Below are 26,260 nucleotides of genomic sequence, written 5' to 3' on the forward strand. Positions count from 1 at the left end.
AGCCGTCTGCCCCTCTCTCCTGCCTCCTCTCTTGCACGTGGGGCGCCCCCTCTCGCTGCCATGCCCCGCCCCTGAGTCTTGCCGGCCCTCTCCCTCCCTGGCTGTGTTTCTCAGCCGTCTCTCCAGGTCTCCTTCCCTCCGGTCCCCACCTCTCCTCCACTTCTCTCCACCCCATCCCCACCCTCAGCTCTCCTCCCGCCCCTCCTACCTTCCTTCCCGTCACCCCAACACTGCCCCTTCCCCTGGGCCCACCCTTCTCTCCCTGGAGTCGCCTGCAGGGAAGCGTCTCAGCCACAGGCAGGGGGAATGGAGCCCGCACACGCGTGTGTCTGGGGGTGGCTGTGTGCACTGGCTTGGAGGCAGGGCTGCCGGGAACCAGAGTCCCGAGAACATCGGCCTGACTGATGTGCGTGCGCGCGCTTGCGTGTGTGTCTGCACATGTGTGTGCCAGAGTTTGGGGCACAGGGCAGGAATTTGCCTCCCCCGAGACTCAAGGGTGAATTTAGAGTTGTCACAGCTGCCAGGAAACGGAGTCAGATCAAGGGTGGAAAAGCGATGCAGACCTGGGCCACCTGCACCCCAGCTCCCGGGGGCCGGAAGACTCATTGTAAACGTCAGCGTTTTCATGCCTTTCTTTCTGTGAGTTTAAAAATCTCTGTCTAACACTCTCCCAGTGCTCCTCTCGCTGTGAGTGGTCAGGATGGCGTCTGACCCACGGCAGCAGCTGTCAGGGGCTCCCTGTCTTCATCGCTGGCCTCTGACTCACTGACTCCATGCCTCTGTCCACCCGGGGCTCTGGCTCCACGTGTTTCTGTTTGCTGCTCTCCCACCCTCCACCCCATCTCTCTGTCCCCCGTCGCCTCTGCCTGATCCCCCCTTCTCTCTGGGTCTGCGTCCCTCTCAGTTCCTGACTCTTGGCCTCCTAGACTTCCTGATCCTGTGACTCAGAGTCTTTCCCACCCTGGGTGTGTGTCTGTCTGTCTGTCGCTCTGTCTCTCCCTGCCCACCTATCTGTCTCCGCCCTCAGTCTCTTTCCATTCCCACCTCTTTCTGAGGTGCTATCTCTGCAGGAATTTTTCTGTGTCCCTCTGACTCGCTTGCTCTGTCACTTTTCTCTCTGACTTTGTCTCTCCATCCTCCTTTCTCCCCCTTGCTCTATCTCTTCTGGCCTGGCCTGGAGCTCTCCTCTGCCAAAGTCCTCACACCCTGGGTTTCCCCGATGGGGAGTCAGGGTATGGTTGCTGGGTCAGGGCTTTGTCCCGGCCTGACCATTAGGGAGAAGCCAGGGGCCTCCCACCCACACAAGGAGACCAGGCGGTGCCTGACACTGTTGCCTGGAGCCCAGGCGCCGGGTGTCAGAATGATGGATCTGCTGATGGAGCCCAGCCCAGAGGAGGGGGAGGTGGTTCCCTGCACCGTGGGAGGGGGCAGCCCAGGTCCCTCCCAGAAGCGAGGCATTTGGCTGTCCAACCTCCACCCTGCCCTGCTCGGGTGGAGCCGCTGTATAAAACCAGATGTTTCTAAAACCAGAGAGAGAGAGAGAGAGAGAGAGAGAGAGAGAGAGAGAGAGAGAGACCAGGATGTTACCCAAGAAGTTTCTTCTAAGTCCCATCCCCTCAGAACCAGGGTCCAGGCCCAGCCTCCTCCCTCAGACCCGGGGTCCAGGCCCAGCCTCCTCCCTCAGTCTAAGCATCCAGTTGTTGAGAATTCCTTCCAGGAGGAGATGACCAAGGCCAGAAGCAGGCAAACCAGAGCCAGACGCCAAAGAGAGATGAAGCTGGGATGCTCCGCAGAAGGCAGGGCTTCCAGCACTCCACACCAGCAGCCATCTCACCCAGAACCCTTCCCTCCAATGGTGACCGATTTTTGGTCCTGCCCTGGGCTTCAGTGTTCTTCCCAAGATACTGAGCATTGCGGAGAATGTCTAGATGTGGTTTATGGAACACCAGGACCAATGGACCAAAGGGTGGAGGGAGACAAGGGAAAGATAGAGGCCAGACAGAGGCAAAGGCGTTTATTCACTAGAGGGACATCTGCAGAGCTGCTGGTGGGAGGGGCTTGGGGCCGGGCGATGCCCAGGACACAGATGACTCAGTGGGGGGCCCTGCCCTTGTGGAGGTGCCAGTCTGGTGGAGGAGACAGCTGTGTAAACAGAGGACCACGCACCAAGGCAGGGACAGTGAACCCAGCCTGAGCAGAGGAGGTGATCCCAATGGGTGAGGGGTTCGCCATGCTGAGGACGGGTGCGGAAGGTGGGACAGGAAAGGGGCCCGGGATGGGGTCTGAGTGCGGGCAGTCGATGCTGAGGAAGTGTACAGGGTGATAGCAGCAGGCGGGAGGGGGTGCATGGCAAGGCCAAGCAGGGTTTTACAGAATTTCAGTTGACCAGCAGAACTATTCCTGCACATATTTCTGGTGTGCAAGAGGACACTGTGATGCCTGTGTACATTCGAGGGTGGCCGCATTGAGCTGTTGGTGTGTGTACCACGCAGGGTACTGCACACCAGCCTCGGGGGCCGGGGCTTCGTCCTGGGGCTCCAGGGAGCCACAGGGGCATGCGGGCCGGGAGGGGCAGCAGCAGCTCTGGTCCCACACGAGGGACAAACTGGGCAGCGAGACCAGGGGTTCTTGGCCAGGGTGACTCAGTGGTTGGTGAGGTCCTGTCAGAGATAAGAGTGTTCTCTGAGGCTGAGCCTGGAGGGGTTGAGCTGTGGGGGCTGGTGGGGCTGGAGAAAACCCTGAAGGGTGTGTAGCATGCAGACTGGGGGTGCATGGGCCTTGGCCAGCAACTCACTGCACCCTCCATCTGAGCCGGCCCAGGCTAGCTTTGTGCCTGTCCTTGCCCAGTGTCAGGAGGTGCAGACCTGGATGGTGACTATAGGCTGCTGTCTGAGGTTTTAGTTATCTGCAGTCAACCATGGTCCAAAATTGCTAATAGGAAAGTCATAGAAACAACACATTAGTTTTAAATTGTGTGCTGTGCTGAGTCATGTGATGAGATCCAATGCTGTCCCTCTGTGTCCTGCTGGGCTGTGGCTCTCTCTTCCCTTTGTCCAGTGTATCCACATCCTATACACTACCCGCCCAATAGTCACTTAGCTGTCATCACTTAGTAGCCATCTGGGTTATCAGACCAACTATTGCTGTATCATAGTGCTTAGCTTCAAGCGGCCCTTATTTTACTAAAAATGGCCCCAGTCATTTCTTGGTCTTTTGGATACGATCAAATGGAAAAGTGACCTCAGAGCACAACACTCATGTTTCTGGCAATTCACATATGTCAAAGAGAAACTGAAAGGCGCTCCCTTTAGGTGGCAATTCTTATCTATAGAGTTCAGAGTTATCTGTAGTTTCGAGTTTCCACTCCAGGTCTTGCCAAGTATCCCCTATAAATAAGGGGGGGGAAGCACTGTACTTGTTTCCTGGAGAACTAGAGGGGATGAGAGGGCCCCAGAAAGTAACGTGAAGAAGTCTGTATTTTATTAAAAGCTTGAATCCAGGTAGATGATTTATTTGCTAGATATCCTGGTCTGGAAAGGAAATACTTTGAGAGAATCCAGATACTGGAGATCAGAGAGAAGGAGGTGAGAGGGGAGAGGGAGGCGGGTTTATCTGATCACCCGTCTAATTCAGACACCTGCCCATCCCTGGATCCCTGACCCCCTTAACCCTCCTCTGCTGTTCCTTTTTTCCCATAGCATTGATCACCTTCCAACACAATATATGAACTTGCTTATTTAGTATTTTGTTTTGATTATTTTGGAGACAGGGTCTCTCTATATACATAGCTCAAGCTGTTCTTGAACTCACTGTGTAGCCTAGGCTAGCCTCGAACTCTCAATTATTCTTCCTGCCTCAGTCTCTTGAATACTGGGATTACACCACACCTAGCTGCTCTTTCGGATCTTGAGTTTTATGTAAAGCGTGTCTCCACTGCTAGAACCAAGTCCCGCACATGCAGTGGTCTTCACTTGCTTTATTCATGACGGTCTTTGGAGCCTAGGCCAGAACTTGGTACCTAATAGATGGTCAATAAATAGGTGGCTTATGAGGGCGTGGGATTGGGACAGAGAATCAGGATGGGGATGGGAAAGAGAAAGAAAAAGAAGAAAAGGAAAAGGAGGGTTGCTGTCTGTCTCTAAACTTCTGACTCTTGGTCTCCTTGACTTCCTTATTCTGTGACTGAGTGTCTCTCCCTGAAGTTCTCATTGTGTGTGTGTGTGTGTGTGTGTGTGTGTGCTCTCTTGTGTGTCTGCCTATCGATCTAGCTGTCTCTGTCCTCTCTCCATCACCCCTACATCCCTGACTCTCCTTCTGAGGCCGTATCTTACACGTGTTCCTCTCTGTCCTCTGAGTCTCTCTTTCCTTCACTGTTTCTGTGTTTGAGTTTCTCAGTCTTCTGTCTTCCCATTGCCCCATCCCTTCCCAATTGCCCTGGACCATCTGCCTGGCAGAGCCAAGGCCCCACACCCTGGGTTTCCCCGGGGAGGCAGAGGAAAGGAGAGAAGGGAGGGTAGGATGGAGGACTGAAGGAGATGAGGAGGAGGGAGAGAGCCCACGGCTGGGACAGTCCCCATCCCACCCTTGCTGCACAGGGCCGTGGCTCTACTCAGAATGGCCAGTGTGGAAAGACAGAGCTCACAGGAAGGTGGGAGCTTAGGCAGGAGTTCCTGGGATCCGGGAGCAGGCAGCAGCCTCTGGATTTCCAGGAATACAGAGGGTTTGACTCATGCGCTCCCGGTGGAGGCTGGAGTTAGACCAGGCTGTTCCTCCCACGCACTGCACTCTGGGAAACACCTAGGTCTCCGGGACTCCTAGGAAACCCTGGGAGGAAGGGGAGCCGCAGGCCTTGGAGGGAGGAGAAATCATGAAGAGGAGGGCTGTGCGACCAGCCAAAGACACCTCCACCACTTCTGCCCTCTCCCTGGAAGGAGACAGAGCAGGTGAAAGAGGGAGGGTGACTTCCTTTTGTAGCTGCTGTTCATCCTCTTCCAGGCAAGCAGAGAGGAATCTACTTTCCCAGGGAAGGAAACAGAGGGCTCAGATGAGTTTCCTGTTCCAAGTGATGTAGGCTGCAGGGTAGCAGAGCCAGGTAATAGAAGTCAGGTGTTGAGGATTAGGTTTCTATCTACTGAGCAGGTCACAGTGGGGCCTGGGGGCTTGGATGCAGACTTCTGGGTCTGAGGGAGGATGCCGGCCTGGACATCTCTGTTAAACAGAACATCTGGGCCCTGGACTCTTGGGTCTACCACCTCTGATCTCTAACAAAATCTCCCTGACTTAGGTTACTCTCACACTGGGTTGAGCTCTGTGTTTCCCCCTCACTGCCAGGTTCCCATTGTCGTCCTGTGTCCCAACCCCACCCCCGCATAGCCAGGACAGAAGAGCCTCCACAGGGGGCACACAGTGTGACCCCCAAATAGATGGATGTAGGGCAGCAGGGTCAGGGCTGGCCCAATCAACTGCCCAGTCACCAGGGAGGAGGGAGTTGGACAGGAAATCCTGGTAACCCTGTTTGATGGGCACGGCATGGTGCACCTGCAGCTAGGGGGGTGCTGGCTAAGAGGACTGCTTCAGCTGCGAGTTCGAGGCCAGCTTGGGCAACATAGCCAACCTCTGGCTGAGAGGGAGAGGGAGGAGGGAGGACTGAATATGGCTTGTCCTTTCCAAAAGTCATGTAGAAATTTGATTCTCCTCGTGACAGTGTTGAGAAGTGGTAGGAGCTTTAAGAGGTGGTCAGATCATTCTCAGACAAAGACGTAAAAGCAGCAAATAAACATATGAAAAAATGTTCAACATCACTGGTCATTCGAGAGATGCAGATGAAAACAACGCTGAGATTCCACCTCACTCCAGAGAGAATGGCTGTTATCAAGAAATCAACCAATAACAAATGCTGGTGGGGCTGTGGGGAAAGAGGAACCCTGCTCCACTGCTGGTGGGACTGTAGACTGGTGCAAGCACTGTGGAAATCAGTATGGAGATACCTCAAAGAACTAGGACAGGAAGTCCCATTTGACCCAGCTATTCCCCTGCTGAGTATATTCCCGAAAGTATTAAAAGAATCATACCACAACGATATATGTGCACCCGTGTTTATAGTGGCATAGTTTGTAATAGCTAAAGCTTGGAAGGAGCCCAAGTGCACATCAACTGGGACTGGATAAAGAAGATGTGGGTTTTTTTTAATAAAATGGAGTACTACTCAGCCATAAAGAATGAAAAACTAGAGTCATTTATAGCTAAATGGATACACATTGAGGCCATCCTCTTAAGTGAAATAAATAGGACACACATGTGTAAATACTGAAGGGTTTCTCTGGTGTGAAAAGTTAAAAGTGTAAATAAGGCTCAAAATGTATAATTGATATTGTGAAATAGGAAGAAAAGGTCTAAAGGAGTAGGAGAAGTGGGAGGGGTAGGGGAAAGGAAAGAAGGGAAAAGAAAAAATATGAGAAAAGGAAAAACATGGAAACAAAGTCTTTGCAAATAGGGAAGGGAGGGCAGGGGAAGGGGAAAAATAAGAACCAAGATACATCATGTAAAGGTACAAGATTCCAATGATGAATGTAACTGTATTATACACCTGAAATGTACCAATAACTAAACTTAATAAAAGATAAAGCTAAGATCCAACGAGTGGGTTCTTGCATGAGCGAGTTCTTTCTTTCACAGGACTGGACTTGTTGTTGTGAGCACAGGTTGTCACAAAGTGCGTCCCCCTGTGTTCTCCCCTTCACGTGCACCCACTTGTCCCTGTCAGCGTAGCCCAGGGTCCTCACACAGGCCAGGCAGGTCTTGGCGCCATGTTCTTGGGCTTCCCTCTCTTCAGAATCATGAGCCAAATCACCTTCTATTCTTTTTACATTACCTGGTCTCAGGTATTATGTTGTAGCAACAAAAAACACATTAAGACAGGGTCTCTCAGGGCCTCTTTTGTAAGGACATGATCCCAGTCATGAGGGCGCCACATCCTAATGCCATCACCTTGTTGGTTAGGATTTCAAGAACGAATTTTAGGGAGACGCAAACACCTCACTATGTCACGGTTAGTCGCATGTTCTTGGCAAGGAGCCATTTCATTCCCCTGGGCTTCTGTTTCTTCATCTGTGAAACAGGACTATCTCAAGGCATCTTTCGCAGGGCAGCTCTTCAGGTCAAAAGAACATCTACTTGGCACATTGGACACGAGGTTGAGTTTAGCTGTTCCTGCACCAGTAGCAGCTAAGAGGCTCCATGACTGTGGCCACAGGGGGCCCTTTGCCGGCCCTGCGTGCAGCAGCCCTCCTGTGAGGAGTCCTCTGGAAGGCACCTATGCTCTGGAACACACTAGGTTCCAAGGGCAGTGGCCTTGAGCTAGGCAATTCCTGGCCCTGAGCTCCTGGCCCACCTCAGCCCCACTCAGACCAGCGACTCCATCCCACACTGGTGGGAGTGGGCAGAACTCTATTGGGCATCCGCCGAGTCTGTGGTCTAGCCCGTCACTTGGTCACTTGAGTGGGGCTGAGGAGACCCTCCTGTCCAGACCTTGCAGAGGAGTCCCAGAGCAGAATCTTGGGGCCGTCCTGCGGACAGCGGAAGTGTGCTGCAGAGATGGCAGGCCAGCAGAGGGGTGGCGCACAGCCCCCCACAGGATGCAGGAGCAGAGCTCTGGGGGCCCCTTGTGGTCAGTGCTGCAGGAGCCCCAGGGCAGTGTCTCAGAACCACAGTGATGTCATCGGCAGCGTGGTGGAGAAGAGGAAATAGTGTTGCCATGGTTTCCTGTCTGTTGTTGGGGCTTAAAAATTATCCCCAAATTTGCAATTTTGACCTTCAAATTGAGAGCAGTCGGGGAGCAGCAGCGCAGGGAAGGGGCTCCCCGGGGTCCTCTCTTCTTCCTGAAGGCAGGATGTGAAAGGCAGGAACACAGTTGCCTTTCCCGTCTCTGCTGTTTCACCAACTGAGGGAGCTTAAGCTCCTGTCACCAGAGAGACTGAAGGTCAAAGACCACACCTGGAGCTCAAGTGAACGTTGTCCCTGGCCAGTGCCCGTTCTCCAGGTCCATGTCCCTCCCCCTACATCATACATGCTCCCTTTAGGTCGCCCACAGCCCGCCCATCCCTTCGCCTATGAAGAAGGGTGTCTGTGACTCTGAATCGCCTTTTGTTCTTGTGATGCCCCTATGTGTATGCGTGTAACACACTTGCATGTCTTTTCTCTTGTTAATTTGTCTACTGACTGTTTTTCTGACTCAAATATTGGATCTCCAGAGGGGAAAGGGAAGGTTCCTTAACCCCTATTCTATCTTTCTTCAGCGACTGGTTATGGGTTTTCAGCCCAGATCCCATCTCGTACAATGCCCCTCTGATCCTTGTGATGGTTTCCATTTCCCAAACACCGGAAGATGAAAATCCAAGTGTTCTGCAAACTGGCTTGTTTAAATGAGCTCCTGAATGCTTCCATCCATAACTTTGTGCTCCCAGGAAACATCTGCACCAGGTAACTTGCCTGCCTGTACAGAGATGCCTCATTCATTCCCTCATCCATTAGTTGCAGTGCAGCCTCCTTTGGGACAGAGCGTGACTCAGCAGTGAGTCTGAAGGACCTGTTCCCTATGCCATGTCCGACACCTGCATGTGGGGAAGTGGCTAATCCTCCCACAGCCTCCGTTTCTTCCCTCTGACACTGGGAGCAAGGACCACGGGAAAGGGTGCTTATGAATCCCCACGCGTAGCCCATTGACTGATGACCCTCAAAAGACACCTCCAAGTCCTGACCCCCAGAAGCTGTGGTTGCCGGTCTTGTTTGAAGACGTCACCAAGTTAAGGACTCTTCGATGAGCTTGTTCTGGATTTAGGGTGAGCCCTAAATAAAATGACAGGTGTCCTCTGGACGCGGCAGAGAAAATGATGCAAAGACAGAAGCAGAGATTGGAGGGAGACACCTACAAGCCGAGTGTATGCATTCTCCAGGGCTTCCATACCATGAGCTAGGGAAAATGCCACCAGCAACAGAAACTCACTGCCTCCAAGGTCTAGAAGCTGGGACTCCAAGATCAGGGTATTTCACTGTGGTTGCTCCTCCTGGGCCTGGCAGGGAGAATCTGTCCCAGGCCTCTGCTTCTGGCTACTTGCCGACAACCTTTGGCATTACTTGGCCAGTGGAAGTGTCCCTGCAATCTCTGCCTTGTTCCTCACAGGGTGTTTTTCTTGTGTCATGTCCGTGTCCAAACCTCCTTTTTCCATTAGGATATCAGTCATACTGGATTAAGGGTCCGCCCTACTCTGGAATGACCTCATCTTTACTTAAATAATTATACTTGCAATGATCCAAATTCAAATAAGGACATATTCTGATGTACTGGGGGTTAGGACCTCAATATAGGAATAGAGATGGGGGCCACAATTTGATCAATAACACCAAGGAATGCCAAGGATGGCCAGCAGCCACCAGAAGCTAGGAAAGAGGCTCAGAGCTTCCCGAAGGAACCAATCCTGCCAACATACTGATTTCAGACTACTGGTTTCCCAACTGTGAGATAATACATTTCTGTGGTTTTAAGCCACTAGGATTGTGGTAATGAGTTACCGTGACCCTAGCAGACTAATACGGTAAACTGGTCGTGACAAAGACATTGTTGGCCTTTTCTCTGGAGACGCTCATGAGGATTTTCCTATCCCGAGTCAATCAGGACCAGAAGGGGTCACTAGGAGTGTTTCCTCTCCCAGAACCCCAGGTCCAGAGGTTCCAGAATAAAATCTGCTCAATGGTTCTCCAATCTAATGGTTGCAAAGGGAAATGGAACAAGGAAAGGAGGATGTGAGGATGGGAAATACAGGTTGGACAGGAAGTACCATGTCACTCCTGCCTTGATCTTGGAGGACAGAACACAGAGTGAGAGTGAACCTGTCCCCAGCCCTGATGTAGTAGTGGCCGTGGTACCCGACAAAGTCTGAGCTGCCCACCTCATATTCATGAGCTTTAACCGAAAGACCTCCCTTGGATAGTTACAGTGTGTGTGTCAAAGAAGAGGAAACTGAGGCACAAAGAGGGAACTGACTGGTCTGAGGTCACACAGGTGGTGACAGAGCTGGGATTTAAGTAGGCTCTTACAGAATCCGAAAAACATGTGTTGTCTACACTGTGGTTTTCTGGTAAATGACTAACAACTGGCTCTCCATGGGAGAAAATGTGTGTCTATATAAAAATGTGACGATACATTGTATTGACTTTAAAGGATGCAGCAGGCATAATAACACACAATTCTCTGTGTTATACATTCCATACAATTTCAACTTCAGGATGACATTTCTTCCATTGCCAACAATCGTGTCACAGAATCAGGCTACAAATGAATACTTTGTACAGAGCAGTTCAGCCAAGAAATGGCTCATGTCAAGTTGGACATGTGTAGCTGTTACATGAATGGAGATTAATATGTTTTTTACTATTGGTAAAACAAGCTGTGTGTTGAGATTCATTTTTTCATCAAAATATAGCAAAATAATCAAGAAGTGATGAATTTTAATAATTCATTCCCCTTGTTTTTAATATCACTTATTTCATTGATGTTCATATGATTTAACTTTTAAAGGTGGATCACAAAATTCCTAAAATTTTAACAATTGTCTCTTTGGGAGCTGATGGACCATTTTAGCACATCACTGAGGCTGTGCCCCATCTACGAATAGGGAAGAGAAACACCGGGTCTCTAAAAGACAGAATCCCAGAAATCAAGGCTACTGGCTGTTCTGAGGTGTGGGAGGTGATGCTGTCCCTTCCCCATGGGAATAACAATAATCATAGAGGGATTTATCAGTGGTGCCATCTCTGCCTTAGGCACCGTCCAGATGTGTCAGGTCACCTGAACACTGTGCTTGGAATCCAGCCATTTCTGTCTGGTGCTGGTGTCACCTCGACCTGCCCTTTGTGTCTGGAGATGTGTAGAGGATGGCGGGGCAGGGAAAGATCAGAAATGATTCTCATTGTCTCTCCTAAGCCTGTGCCCACTCACCCCACCTGATCTGTTAGGCTGCAGAAGTAAAACCCACTCTCTGTCTCCTGTGTGCAAAGGAAGTGCTTGCTCCTCCTTCCTCCTTTTTCCCTCCATCGCTTCTCCTTTTCTCTCTCCTTTATGTCTCTTTCCATCCTTTTCTACACTCTCCATTCTCTCTCACCCTATTCATTAGTAACAATTTTATTATAGAATATTGTGCATGTCATAAATCAATAAATTTACAGTATTAATGCATCCCTGTAACCAGCACCTGGATCAGGAAGCAGAGCACCCTCCTGACCTCCCACAGTAAACACTGCCCTACTTTTCATCAGCATGTGCCAGTTGCCCCATCTTTAAGATTCGTGTGGGTGGAACAGTACAGTGCGTCTTCGTTTACACCCACAGTCATGCCTGTAGTGAGGATCTGCTCCTCTTCACCTCTGTAGTGGGAAAGTCCTGCCTGGGGAGGACTGTTAGAATACTCACCTTACAAATGAGAAGATGGAGGCTCAAAGGGATGGAGCCCTCAATTTCAGGAGCTTGGGACTCAGTAGCACCCAGGCACTTCCCCCAACCCCGGTCCATTTTCTGACTGAGGCCACTTCCTACTGCGGTTTCCGTTCTGCCCTGGGGTTTCTCCGAGTTCTGGTCAACTGTGTCTCAAGCCCACAAGCTGGGCATGTAAACTTGGGGCTACTTGAGTAACAGGAACTGGGTTTCCTCTTGATTTCTGAACAGCCCAGATGTGTTGGGGCAATTTGTGGTGGGCTGGAGCCTCCCAGATATCCAGATTTCCACCAGTCCCCTCACCCCCAAGTTCCCTGTCTCGTGGCCCTCTGCACCCTGGGGTTGATTTGTCATCTTCTGGACTGGGAATGATTTAATTTAATTCAATTCCGACAATAACTACCCCTGTCAGCACAGCCCCCACAAGGGAAAACTCAGCCCCTAAAACAACCTCCAGTTTACATAAATGGAGGGCTCCTGGGGTGCATAACAAAGGTTCCTGCAACTCCCTCCTCAGGTTTTATAATTTGCTATAGGATCTCAAGGAACTCCGAGGAGAACACTTTCCTTGCTATGACAGGATTATCATAAAGGATATTATAAAAATACGTATGAGTAGCCAAGTGAAGAGGTACAGAGAGAGAGGTCCAGGAAGGTCCCAGGATCCCGAGCTTGGGTTCCTGTGGAGTCGGGGTGCACCACCTCTTAGCGTCTGTACTGCTCGGTTGTCCAGAGTAGGGAACGGCTGTGATGTTTACTTTTATGTGCCAACTTCACTGGAACACAGGGTGACCAGGTATTTGCTCACACATTATTCTTGGAGTTCCTGTGAGGGCGTTTTAAAAATGACATTAACATTTGCTTCTGTAGATTGAGTAAAGCAGGTTGCTTTTTCTAGTGTGGGTGAGTCTTGTCCAGTCAGTTGGAGGCCTGAACAGAAAATGTTGGCCCTTCACCAAGTCCTTGTGCCTGAATGCCTTCAAACTGACACACTGACTTTTTCTTCAAACTCAAACATCCGTCCTTCCCAAGTCTTGAGCTTGCTGGCCTTGGACCTAAACTACATCATCAGCTCTCCTGGTTCTCTGGCCTCTAGATTTGGACTGGAAGTAAACATCAGCTCTCCTGGGTCTCCAACTCACCCACTTACCCTGCACAGCTTGGAACCTGTCAGCCTCCTCCATCATATGGCCCAATTCCTTATAACAAGGCTCTTTCTATCCAGGATGTACATGCACCCGATACATTCTGTTTCTCCGGAGCATTCCAATGCAGGAGCCAGCCTAGCCGTGTCTACCACAGCCTCTCACATGGAGTGAGGATCAGTGGGTAGTTCTGGGGCAGAACCACCGAAGACGTGTGCCAGGGTGATGGTTGTGAGGCTGGAGAGGCAGAGGAGGAGCCATCTGAGGCATATCTGGAGGGAGGAGGGGTGGATATGGGTTCCCAGTTTACTATGGGATGTGGAAGAGAAGGGTGGATGGAAGATGAATCATGTGTTTCATGTTAAAGTCACGACTAAGGTGGAGAACCTAAAAGTGTGTTAATTATGTTTCTTTATTTTTGATATGTTTGACATTTTGGGGGCCTTACAGGTCCAGGACGAGACTACTCCCAGGGTGGGCTAATTCTTAAAGATAATAACTATTGTTAAAACCATGCCTGTCAGATGCCAGTTCTTTACTGAACTCTAACACACTGAGCCAGTATCTCCCTGCCCAAGTCACCGGGACGAGGAACCAGTTGTCTAGAGATCACCCCACACCCCGTAGTCTGCGGGAACGACTCCAACTAGCCAATCTTGATCTGTTTGTGCCACCTCACCGTTCCCACGGAAATCTCAACACATGTTCTGTCCCAAGTTTTGCTCTCCCTTCTGCTCTGCCTCCTCACCAAACCTGATGCTTCCCTGTGGCCTAAGCCTCAGTAATATATTTCCTGTCCAATGACAGTGACCTGTCCATAGCACATCTCAGTCATCTCCATGAATTAAAACCCCAGGTAAAATTTGGGGATAGAGGGCAAGAGTTTGGGGTGGGATGGGCTGAGGACTGGTGAATTCTGTTGCCTTGGAAGGAGGTACACAGGGAGTATCTTGAGTGGGAGCAGTGTTTCGGAAACAGTAAGGCTAGGAGTCTAAGGCTGAGCCAGTGAATAGATGAACAAATACAGTACGTCCACACAGAGGGATGCTATCCAGCAAAAAGAAAGAAACAAAACATACCAAATATAATATGGATGCATTTGAAAAGATGCTACATAAAAGAAGCCAGATGCAGGAGACCCTACACTGTAAGAAACCATTCATGTGGCATGTCCAGAATTAGACAGGAAGTGGATTTGTGGTTTCTGGGAGCATTCCCACTGAGGTGGGAGTGGGGATTGACTGCGGGGTCCATGAGGGATTTCTTGGACCTGATGGAATATTCCCAAGCTGGACTGTTGTGATGGCTGCACAACTCTATAAACCCACCAGAAATCATAACCTGCAAAATTAAAATAGGTACATTTGTGACTTACAAATTATACCTTGACATCATTAACAAGGACCTGGGTCTCAAAAGACAGAGAGGTCTGGGGTGGAGAGAGATATTTGGAAAGTGTTAGCAGAACCAGTGGTTGAAGTTTGGGGCATAGGTGTGCTAACCTGGGGAGAGGGCATAGAACTAAAGGTGACTGCTGTTATCTAATTAATTAAAGCAAGCTGATATTTACTGAGTTTGTACTATGTCCAGACCTATATTAAATGCTTAGTTTTTTATTTTTACATCCTTACTGTTTGAAATAGGTACAAAAATCTCCTTGGATCCTTGGGTGCAGTTTACAGAACCAAATGAGGAAAAGGTGCAGAGCATGTTCCACTTACGAGCAAGGTGCCCCTCCACCCATTCTCTGTTCTCTGAGTTCTGCTTTGTGCCCCAGAAGTTGGAGTTGTAGGGACTGCGTTACAAGTGTCCTTGCATCTTGCTTTCCAGTTAAGTTTGGTCAGCAGACACAGGACGAAAAGAGATTGAGGTCTGGGATCTTTTCCACCACCCCTGGGCCCCACGTGGACCTACCTCTGCTTTGGGGTGGGGGTGTGCATCCTCCCGCTGTCATACCTGTCTCTGTAAATCATTCCTTTTTCTGCCCCTTTAGGGTTAGGAAAGGTAACAGCTCCTACTTGTGGCAGGCAGAGCAATGATCTCCCAAAAGATGTCCGCCTCGGTCACTGGGAGCTGCAGTGTGTGGGCTTACTGCCAAAAGAAACTTCGCAGCTGTGCAAAGGTGAGGATCTTGGGGTGGGGAGATATCCGTGTCTGAGTGTGAGAGAGGTTCGCAAGAGCTCCATTGCTGGCTTCGGAGATGGAGAGAGGGGGCAAAACCAAAGAGAATCGGCGGCCTCCCAAAGCTGGCAAGGGCAAGAAAAGTCTCCCCTTGAGGACGTAGAGGAAGCACATCCTCGTTTTAAATTTTAGCCCTGTAAATCCTATTTCAGGGTTCTCATTTCCACAACTTTTAGCTAATAAACTTGTTCTGTGTTAAGCCGCCAAGTTTGTGGTTATTTGTTACAGCAGTCACAGGAAACTAATACACCACAGTGCGGGGGGCTGGGTACATCATCATCCCTCAGTAATTCTCCTAGCCCTGTCTGTACCCTCATTAATATCTCTCTATCTCTCTGGGTTTTTTTTGGGGGGGGGAGACAGGGTCTCCCTATGTAGTTCAGGTTGGACTTGAACTCACTGTGGAGTCCAGGCTGGCATCAAACTTGCAGCGATCCTCCTGTCTCAGCCTCCCAAATGCTGGGATTACAGGTGTGCACCACCACATCCTGCTCACTAAACTCTTTTTAACTGATTAATTTTAGTATGCCATCTCTTCCCTGAGGGGACCAGTACTTGTACAGAAAAAAAATTATCGACTTGCCTCAAATCACAGAGCTCATGAGAAGTGAAGTCGGGATTCCAGCCCAGACAGTGTGATAGGAGAGTCCGTGTAAACATCTCTGTTCTGCTGTACGGGTTTGTTTTCCACTGAGGACCACCATGCAAGGGTGAGCTGGATATTGTCAGGATGAGATTGGACAGGGCCATCATTTGACCTTCCACTTGATTCCACCTCACAGGCCGTTTCCTCTTCTGTTTGCTGTTTCACCAAAAGTAGAGATGCCCCAGTAAATCGTGTGGAGGCTCATGCCCTTCCCATGCATGCCTCTTTCCCTCTTTTCAGCGTGTCAGTCTCACCTGTAGGCACCACCCCATCTCTGTTCTGACAAATAGTATGGGAATCTCAGGAATGGATCCTTAGTCGCAGTTAACTTACAGAAACTCACTAAAGCTAGCTTAAGTTTCACCCGCTTGTTGGAAGAACAAAGGGGATTTAAAGGAAGCCCACTGCAGAAAGGACACCTGGCCCTTATGGGAACTGAATGTTACCAAGTGGCTTTTCTCTGTGCCCAGTAGTCTTGGATTATATTGCCTCTTGTTTGTTCCGATTACTTGCTCCATTCTCTTTGTGAGTCTTTGTAGCAAATTAGAGAACCTGAGCGTGTTTGGAGACCCTTGTAAACTTGCAGTTGGTGTGGAAGGGAGGACAATGTTTCGTGAGAACTGTGACCTCTAACCATCAGTGGGTCCCACCGTATCACATCCCGTTCCTGTTCTCATTTCCTTGTACGTCAAGAAAAACCCAGCTGATCTCAGGGAGTTGGTGATCCAAAGAGTTAATGCATATGCAAGTTCCTGAGTATTGATAAAAGAGGTGCTGAGCACAATATTCAGTTAAACTAACATTTACTGAAGGCTTTTGTAGGTAGGAGGAAGGCAAGGATCAGTCGATGCCCTCCAGACATAGATTAATAAGTGCACTGGATGCTGCACTGCAAGGCTATGACACTTGCTGGGGGCTGCACAGAAAGGCCACCCTGAGACTCCAGAGAAGGCGTTGATTCCTGAGAACACACAGTGTGGTCAAACTCAGGAATCTCAGGAACTCAGGAATCTCCCTGGAACTGGGACGAAGCCAACGGGCATCATCCAGCCCCTCACCAAAGTTTGTGATCTGGTATCTGCTGACTCTGGGCCCTCCTAGGCCTCTTCTCCAACCCTCTTCCATTTATCACCTTCTTTCTTTTCTCTTGTCTATCCTGATAATGACAAAAATATGACGAGTGTGGTGGTGTCTAAATGATTCCTTCAGCACTGGCACCAGCAATCATCTTAAGGAGGATGTGATCATGAATGATTGGCTTGGATTAGAAAAGGAGACCCACGGAGAGGAAGTCAAAGAGTCAAAGGTACAAGTCTCTGAATTGCAGAAAAGCAAAAATCCAGAGGAGGACATTCGGGGACAAGAGCTACTAGAGTTCAACTGGATGCTTTCTCATGATCTGTGGCTGCGCAGGACACATCCCACATTACCTAACTCCACACAAACTATGTCCCATGTCTAAGGCCCTCGTGCAAGTAGCTTACAAGGAAATTGAGGCTGATGCCTGAGTCATACCCTGGGTTAATCACACTGGGGACAAGGGCAGTAAGCACCAGATACTGGATTAATTCTATTCCGGCCACATTTGGAGTAAAAAGTGAAAAGAGAGGTACTGTGGGGAGGATAGTTGAGTTTCCAAGTTTTATAATGCAAGAGATTGGGCAATTTCATGTGTAACTCTAGGTATTAGGGGTCTTTTTTTTTTTGGTACTGGGGATGGAACTCTTGACCTTGTGCTTGCAAGGCAAGCATGGCACCACTGAACTAAATCCCTGGCCCTTGGCTTTTTATCTTTATCTACTTATTGATCACTAACAGCTGAAGCTTTTTAGAAAGTACTTAATTTATATTTTGTACTTCTCCCACCTTCTTCATTTTCCTGGAGAGAGCTAATTATTCACTGTCCAGCGAGCATAGCTTTTAAGAACAGAAGTGGATCTCAGTAATAATTATATTAGAGCATAATCAGGACCATTTCCAGCTAATGAGGGTGCATGAGCTCCCCGATCTTTTCTCACTTCTGACCACCCCAGGTTGAAATCCCAAAATAAAGAAAAGACAGCAATAGTAACCTCATGTTTATTTCTTCACTTCAAAGCAGGGGACACCAGGAATTGTCCCTAATCAGTGGGTCACCCTGCGTGAGAGGGGGATCTGGAGCCACAAAAGCATTCCCAGCCTCCTCCTCACATCTCCTATAACTGGACCTCTGCAGGAGGTGCAGGGGAATTGGTTGTTGTGTCACTGGTCGGGGTGGAGTCCTCGGTCAGGGCCCTCTCCAGACTGGCGGGCAGGGAGCGGATCAGTCTCTCTCGGAAGTCCCTGCCCATGAAGACATAGAGCATCGGGTTGAGACAGCTGTTGAAGAAGGCCACGGAAATTGTTACTTTCACTGCAGTTCTAAGGTGTCCACTCATCCCACTCAAGAAGTCTCGGATTCTGATGGTGGCTATGAGAGCCACCACCTGAAAAGGACACCAGCAGAGAAAAAAGGCAATGACGATAAAAGAGAGAACCCGTAAGGGACGGCTGGATTGGATCAGGCCTTGCCTGTACATTTTCGTGGCAATCAGACCATAGCAGATGGCAACAGTGGACATGGGCAGGCTGAAGCCAATAATGAACCGGATGATCCCTCGCACAGTCTGCATGGAGATGTTCACTTTCATGTTCTCTTCAGGGTCTGTGGTCCAGGGTGCGAAGTCAAAGGTGCAGGCTGTTTTCCCAGGTGAACAGATCACTGTAGTCACACGAATGATAACTGGCAAGGTAAGGAGCAGGGCACATATCCACAGCACTATGATGACCTTCTTGGCCAGACTCACAGTGCGGTGGTTCTGGGCCCACACCGGATGCAGGACACAAATACAGCGGTCCAGAGCGATCAGAGCAATCAGGAAGACACTTCCAAACAGGTTAATGTCCACTATGGTAAAAATGAACTTGCACATGAACCAACCCAAAGGCCAGTTTCCTCCCCAGGCCTGCTGGACCATGAGGAAAGGCAAAGTCATAGAGAAAGAGAAGTCAGCTAAGGCCAGGTTCAGGTAACAGATGGTGGTGACTGTGCGCTTCATGCGGAATCCAGCCACCCAGATCACCAACCCATTGCCCAGCACACCCAGGACAAAGGTGACGGCCAGTACTGCATAAGAGAAGACGTCCAGGACAATATAGCCGGCAGGTGCAGTCAGAGTCCCTGCAGACTCGTTCATGGGGAGAGAGGCATTGGTCACCATCTTGTCCTTACCTGAAATTGTTTGGCAATGGGTATTGTTTAGTTATGACCTGCATTCGGGTTCTCATTGTCTTCCTTCAGCACCCACCACTTTCCCCAGCCACACTCTCTCACCTTCCCCTTGAGCTCCTATGCCAGCCAGAACGAGCTCACCACAGTCCCCTATGCCTAACGGTGTGCCGCATATTCCTGCACTTGTTACCATACACCTGCCAGGCAGATTACGTGCCTAAGGAAGATCCTGGCCCTGTGATATTGTATACTGTATATTGAGCAATAGGTGTGTAGAGAAAATAGGTGCTCAAACAAATATTGTACATGAGCATTGATAGTAGGACTCTTCACAGTAGAAAGAATATGGAAACAACCTAGCTGTCCATCAACTGATAATGAAAATGTGGTATTTCCACATGATTGAATATTTCGAAGCCATAAAAAAGAACAAAGCACAGATACATGCTATAGATGAATTTTGGAACATTACATAAAAAGTCAGGCACAAAATGCCACATATTGCTATGAATTCACCACATCCAGACTAGCGACTTCCGAGGGCTGGGGGATTAGATTATTGATTAATGGGAAAGCAGTTTCTAGGTAGTGGTTATAGTTGCAAAACATTTTAAATGCACCTAATGCTACTGCATTGTATACTTAAAAAGTAAATTTCATTATGCGTATTTTACCACAAACTTTTAAAGGAAAAAAGGTCTATAAGCATCAGGAAGTCAGTGGTAGAAAGCTTCAGTGACCAGACTCACACAGTCACGATTTAAAACCTCCATCCACAACTCTCAGATGCTGCTTCCTGCTAGGGGCCATGAAAGGACCCTTCCCTCTGTCGTTATAGAGGTAAAGCATAATAAATATTTGATTAGTTTTCCAAGATAGGCAGAATGGAACCATGAGGGATTGAGAGAGCACATATTACATCTGGCTGGTTCTGTGGTAGGAGGAGTCAGAACGGAGCTTCACTTCCCCCTTGTTCTCTGTGATCATCTTGGTAGGTGGGCAGGATGCTCTTCTCTGACCAGCGCATGGCTCAGTGTTCTTGGGGTGAAGAACAGCATGACACATGAGCTGGGCCTGAGATTTCGTGTGATGAGATATGCAAAGTATATGTCAGGCTTGGGCAAGGGAGCTGCCTTCTCTTCTCATCTTTGCAGCAGGCTTCTTCAAATAATTTTTGTGTGGATGTAGTGAGGTAACACCATCAGGCATGAGTCGTGGATTGACAGAGTCCATACTGAATAACTTTAGGAGTTTTCATGCTTCTCTTTCCTCCCCTCCCTCTCCCTCCCCCTCCCTCTGTCTCCCTCCCTCCCTCCCTGCCTTTGCTCTTCCCTCTCTTCCTTTCTTTCCACCCTTTGAGCAGGTCAGGAAACAGAACATTTAAGTTAATTGCTTAAAGTCACTTAACAGTTCCATGAAACTCCAACAAAGGTCTGTTTCTGACCCTGGCCTGTATGTTACCACGTCTGCAGCTGAAGAACCACACAGTACCATTCATCACATGGGGCTTCACACACTGGACCTGTGACTAGTCCAGATTGCCATAGGCTGTAAGAGCAAATGTCCACCAGATTTGAAAGACTTAATATAAAAGTAGTGTGCAGGAAGAGAGTAATGTACAATATCTCAATTTTTTGCACTGACTACCTGTTGAAATAATAATATGGCTATATAAAATATATAATTATTTAATAAAAGAAGGCATTAAGATTAATTTCATTAGTTTATTCTTACTTTCTTAAAGTGCCTGCTAGACAATTTTAATTTCATAGGTAGCTTACATTCTTGCTGATCCTCATTGTTCCAGTCTCAGAAACAACTTGAGATGCCCCTCTACCCTCCCTCCAACTGCCAGGTCAGGCTGAGCACTGTTTGTTCTCAAGAATCTCTAAAGTATGGTGGAAAACATAAGTGCAATGAAAAAGGAAGATTCCGCTGTAGGGGACCACCTTGCTGATTACTCAAAGCAGGCTGTGAGCAGTGTAGGCTGCAAAGCTAACCCTGCAACTGGCTCATTTTAAGAAGTGAGTTTGACTGAAGCTTACGTGACTTACAGAAGCACTTGGTAAGCACTACAGTATCACACAGGTTAGCACAACCTTCTTGCTAATGGCCACAGCAGAGACCAGAGAAATGGCCTGTGAAGCTTTGGAGCTCAATATGAGATCATATAGTAGCTGAGGTCGTAGTAACTCACACCCAAATTCCATTCCCATAACTAAAACTTTCTTAACTAGAAGGACAAAGTTCTAAGTAGAACCCTATATTTTGTCTATTCTGTTCTTAATTTGAGAATGTTTTGTCTTTTCCTTTACAAGCCTTGCCTGCATTAGTATCCATAGCAACTGCATGAATGCACATCCTCGCACATAGTTCCCCTTTACCGCAATCTGATTACCAATAAAAATCAGTGGTTTGGACTGACCAGGGCCTTTGCAGATTGCTCAGCACTGGCCATCCTGGCTCTCTACTTTTTTCTTTAATTCTATCTTTGAGTCTTTCTTCAACCCCACATCATACACTGGGCAGTCTCTGGTATTCTGCAACAACAGGTTAGGGCACACCAGAGAGAAAAGCTATGAACTATGTCTCTACCAAGATTCGGAGGAGAAAAATTGACTCACAGTGAACATAAGTCACCATGGCTGCCATTTTTTGAGTCTTTTCAGCCTGGCCATCACTGTACCACACCCTCACCTGCTTCTGATCTCTGGGAGTTTATACTGACTAAGCAACACCTCAACACTGAGTGAAGGAAAAAAACCCCAAAAGAAACAAAAAAACAAAAAAAAACAACCAGCCTTTGAGAGAGGAAGTAAGTTTGCAGTTCTCCAGCTGACAAAGCTGAATTGTGCTGATGGATCCCACGAGAACCTCAAGACCAGACTTCATGTCCTGCTGCCTTCTCCTCGACACTGGAGCCTCCTCTTCCGCCCCAACACAGCTAATGCCCTTGCCTCCCACGATAGCTGACCATTGGCCTGATCCCTACTCTGCTGTGTGGCTTCACCTCCATGATGTAAGAAAACAAGTGTCCTGGCCCAGACATGCTCTGTACTCAGCCTCCAAAACTTACCCCATCCTCTTTCTTAAGAGCTTCCCTCTCATTTGTCCCCTTTCCCCAGCAGCATCAATATTACCCCTCTATGCCAACATTCCCTTCAGCACCCCCATATCTCCTAAAACTTCTTCATCTTAAAAAATATTACTCCTCAATTTTATATTACTTTTAGTTTCTAAACAAGTCCTTGGCTTTCCTTCATAGAGAAACATCCAGAGAGAATGGTGTGAATTTTCTATATTCACTTTTTCCTCTTGCATTCCACTACAGTTCACTACAAAGTGTTTATTGTGCCCACCAATCTATGGCATTCACCCTTGCCAAGCTCCCCAGGCCCCATACGTGAGTCTCTCACCTGGATGATCCTCCAGCTGCCGTCCTTGCCTAAGTTGGTTCTAAGTTCTGATCTCCTGGGGACAGTGACTCTGCTCTAAGGAAGCTGAAGATATACCAAGGGGAAAGGGGGAAAGGAACTGACCAATTAGGAAATGAAACAGGAAACAAAAGTTCCTGATGATTTACAGTGACCACAAGAATGCACCAATGGAACATCTGTTTTCATAGCATTTGGGGAGTGGCCTGGATCCCTTCAGAACCTGGAGTGCTTGAATGTTTTCTTCAACCTCAGTCCTCCATGGGAAGCGGAGGTTCAGCTCTCTCAGCATCAAAGCTCAAGGAATAGGGTCCCTCTCTGTCAAGGAATCAAGAGAGAGGGGAAATATTGTGGTAAGAAGGATCTGTAGTAAGCAGTGAAAGGCATAGATGAAAAGGAAAGGGACACAAACCAGAAATACACACGGAGTTGAAAAGGAGATAGAGGAGTTCAGGCAACTGGACAGGACCAAGCACTCCCCATAGCCACCGCAGTGAAGACAGCCCCCCAGCCCCCCTCCCCTGTGAGCTCCTTCACAGGGCTCCAGCCCAGCGAGGTTTGAGTTTTCAGGAAATCTTAACTAAAGTTCCAGGGTATTTTGGATAAAAACATGAAGACTGGTTCAGAGACAGAGGTAAGAGCAGTTATCCAAAAAATATTTCCAATGCCTTGTTCCAAAAAGGATGTTTTTAATTCTAACTAGTAAACAGTTACACTTACCAATGACTTAAACCAAGGACATTTATAGCACACATTATGAAAATTTTGGAGGTGGTCAGCAATAGGCTAAGTGCTTTTTGAATAAAATAATAAAAACCATGCCTATTTTAACTGTGCCACTTTCAGTACTGTGGATTTCTTCCTGATTGATACCTCATGGTGGCAATATAGCTGCCACAGCTCCTGACTCCATACTACAGAATCCCAAGACAGAAGAATAAGGATGAAACAGAAAATTACCAAAGATTTTAAATAAAAAATGAGTTATGTACAGATTTCTATGTTATAAAAATTTCTTTGTGGTCATCCATAACAGATGCACTTTAGAAGGTTCTCAGGGGGTAGAGAGGTAATAAGAATGAATATGTTCAATAGTCACAAGGAAGGCAAAATCCTGGGGGAGAATTACAGAGAAGAGACTGGCAAGGGCAGAGCTATGCATGGAGAAGAAGGGACCAGGGATGGCACAGAGTGCTGCTGGACAAAGTTGGAAGTCTTCAGAAGTCGGACAGTTCCTCCTGCGGCTGGGCTAGTGGTATGCTCCTGCCTGTGCCCCATCGTGACCTCCCTTTATTAAAGCATAAGCAGGTTTTGTTTCTTGCTCCCAAATGGCCAATGATTAATGCACCAGGGTCTGCAAAAACACTCTGAACAGGGTGTGCAGCAAAGCTGTTAGGGTGAAGAAAAGGAGGAAAGTCTCAGGGTAGACTTGTGCCCTTGTGTGGTCCCATTGCCTAATTCAGGCATGCCCAAGGGAAGTGGCCTTGGGGCTGAGCTGGAGGGCAGGGAATCCCAGCTGGTGCTGCACAAATCCCCAGCCCTGTTAGTAGCTGAACTTCTCCAGTGACCTCTGAGGACAGCAAAGTCTCTAGCTGGGGGCCTGAGATGGTAACGTTTGGGCTGTAATCCTGCAAGGCAACAGTTATGTGGGTGGAGAAGCCATGTAGCCAGGGTGAGCCCTTTTCTATTCTCTTTTCTTTCCTTTCCTTTCCTTTCCTTTTCGCCCCACCCTACACCACCCTGCCTTGCCTTTTCTGGCTCTCTTTCTTTTTTTTTTAGAGACAGGGTCTTGCAAGAAGAAGACAGAGCCTGGCATTTGCTTCCTGCGCCCTGATACTCACAGACCCTCTGTCTCACACAGAAGGACGGAGCTGAGGAAACATCCAGACCTGCACTTTCTAAGAGTCTACTGCTGTCTCATCTGCAGTACCTTCAGGAAACTGTAAGGAACCTCTATTTTTCTCTCACCTGATTGGGTGTGGTTTGATTGTCCCTCCCTCTCCTTCAATAAATCTCTGCTGAGGCTAACAGCCTAACTGACTCCACAGGAAGCCAGGAGGTCACCACAGGAAAGGGGACCTCAGCTGGTGGTAACTTGTAGTCTGAAGATGTAAGAATTATGTTTTGTAGGGCCGGGGATTTAGCCCAGGGGTTCCATTGCCTGCCTCTCAAGAGCAAGGACCTGAGTTCAATCCCCGGTACCAAAAAAAAAAAAAAAAAAAAGAATTATGTTTTGAATTGCTATTGTATAACAGACACTTCCTAACTTCTCATTTGGAGCTGTCCATATAGTACCCACCTGACTCAGACAGCTGCTGAGCTTTCAACTCGTAATGTACTGAGTGTAAAACACACCTGGCACGTTCAGTTCTGAGTATGAAAAACAGGATGCAAAGGATGTCATTAATAATTTTTATTCATTTTATTCTTATGTATTTAGTTTTTTGAGACAATATCTCAGTAAATTGCTAATGTGGCCTTGAACTCACTATCTTCCTGATTACAGATGTGTGCCACCATGCAGAGATTAATTTTTATTTTAGTAACATGTTCCAGTGCACAGGGTATTGGAGGGGGGAAAATAAATTAATCAACAAATAGACAAGAATCTCCTGAGACAGGCTGGGCCTGGGGAAGCGACTTTGTGTCATGGGTCAGGACTCCTCTACTACTGAGCTACACTCCTACACTTGAAAACAAAATTTGCTTAGAGAGAGAGCCTAAGTTACCCAGTGCCCATTCTCCTTTCTCAGCCTCTTGAGTAGTTGCCTTTACCGGCATGCACCACCATGCCATCCTCAATGCCATGTATTTGTCCTTTCGAAAGATTATTGGGTTTCTCTGTAGAGAATGTATTTTAGTAGGGAGCTGCATGTTTGACCAAATTGTTTGTGAGGTCAGTGAAAATCTGAAGGGCCGGGGACCAGGATAGTGGGGTGGGCATGAATCTGGCTCCATGTTCAGTATGTTTGGGATCCATTGGCCTAGGATTGGCTTGAAAGGGTAAAGGGAAAGAAACTGAAGATGAGATCTGTATGTGGAGCTTTGGTAACTGCATCAGTAAGTTCAGAATAGGCAGCACTGGGAGAGTGGGACATATCAAAGTTTAGTGTGGACAATGTTAGGCCTGGGGTATCTCTTGAATTCCCACGGTGAGGTGTCAGGAAATCAGTTGATTATATCACCATAGGGCCTCAGGGCAAAGCTGATGATTTAGATTAGAAATCATTAGTAAGACATTTTAAGCTGTGAGACTGGGTTGTATCACCTATGGAAAGACTGCAGAGGATGGGCGGGTGGGGACAGGCACAATCCAAAATTTAGACTCAAGTTTGGTGGACAAAACACCAGCATATTGCACTGGAAAGAGATTACCAAATGAGCTGTAAGTGGTCATGTGAGCATGGTATCTTCTCAAAGCTAAAGAAAAACTTGTCTCAGGAAGGAAGAAGTCTCATGGATCCTATGGCAATGGAATCATGACAAGAACGGAGAAGGGACTGCTGGATTTGGTAACACAGAGTTGTTAAGCCTCCTCCAGGAGACCACACTGGTGAGTGCTGAGGGCCAAGGCTATGTGGAGTGAGACCAGGAGCAGATGTGAGACAAGAAGAGGAGAGGACAGTTAGAGACACCCCCTTCTAAAGTCTGGCTGTTAATTCTTCTCACAGAAAGTGACCTTTTCAGAGAAATAGAGCTGAAGTTGGAAAGGAACATAGGCCAAGGATTGTATCTTTTTGAAGGAAAGGCTATCATAATGTGCATATGACACTGGGACTCAAATAGCAGAAAGGAAATCTGGGGAGTTATTTTGCAAAAAAATTAAAAGAAAAATGCAGGAGGCAAATTTTGGGGAAAGAGAGAGAGAGAGAATAGGACCACACTAAAAGGTCAGTCTTCTGAGAGTACAAGAACTCTTTAGCCATAGCACAGGTGTAAGCAGATTGGAAAGGTTTGGGGAGAGAAGTCTAAAAAGTTAACCTCAAATTATTATCATTTTCTCAGTGAAATATCAGTCAGGGGCCTAAGTTGAGTGTAAAAGTAGTGGAGCAAGTTAGGGGTTCTGAGGAAAAAGCAAAACCACTAAAATAATCATCATAAAGACAGGAATGTGAATGT

General features: G+C 48.1%; 1 protein-coding gene across 1 annotated transcript; it reads right to left on the bottom strand.

The window, feature by feature from the left end:
• Nucleotides 1-17,506: 17,506 nt before the first annotated feature.
• On the bottom strand, nt 17,507-22,268 carry Fpr1 (formyl peptide receptor 1). The gene is made up of 2 exons (XM_004866751.3): nt 22,124-22,268; nt 17,507-18,707 (listed from the first exon to the last, which is right to left on the bottom strand). The coding sequence occupies exon 2, from the start codon at nt 18,694-18,696 to the stop codon at nt 17,653-17,655; it is 1,044 nt and encodes a 347-aa protein (XP_004866808.1). The 5' UTR covers nt 18,697-18,707; nt 22,124-22,268; the 3' UTR covers nt 17,507-17,652.
• Between the last annotated feature and the right edge of the window lie 3,992 nt (nt 22,269-26,260).

Source organism: Heterocephalus glaber, unplaced genomic scaffold (assembly GCF_053883595.1).
Source record: "Heterocephalus glaber isolate CG9 unplaced genomic scaffold, H.glaber_assembly_v1.0 deba00001745, whole genome shotgun sequence".
NCBI classification, from domain to species: Eukaryota; Metazoa; Chordata; class Mammalia; order Rodentia; family Bathyergidae; genus Heterocephalus; species Heterocephalus glaber.

Coding starts and splice junctions, on each gene's coding strand:
- Fpr1 (XM_004866751.3), bottom strand. CDS start 18,696: ATGGTGACCAATGCCTCTCTCCCCATGAACGAGTCTGCAGGGACTCTG.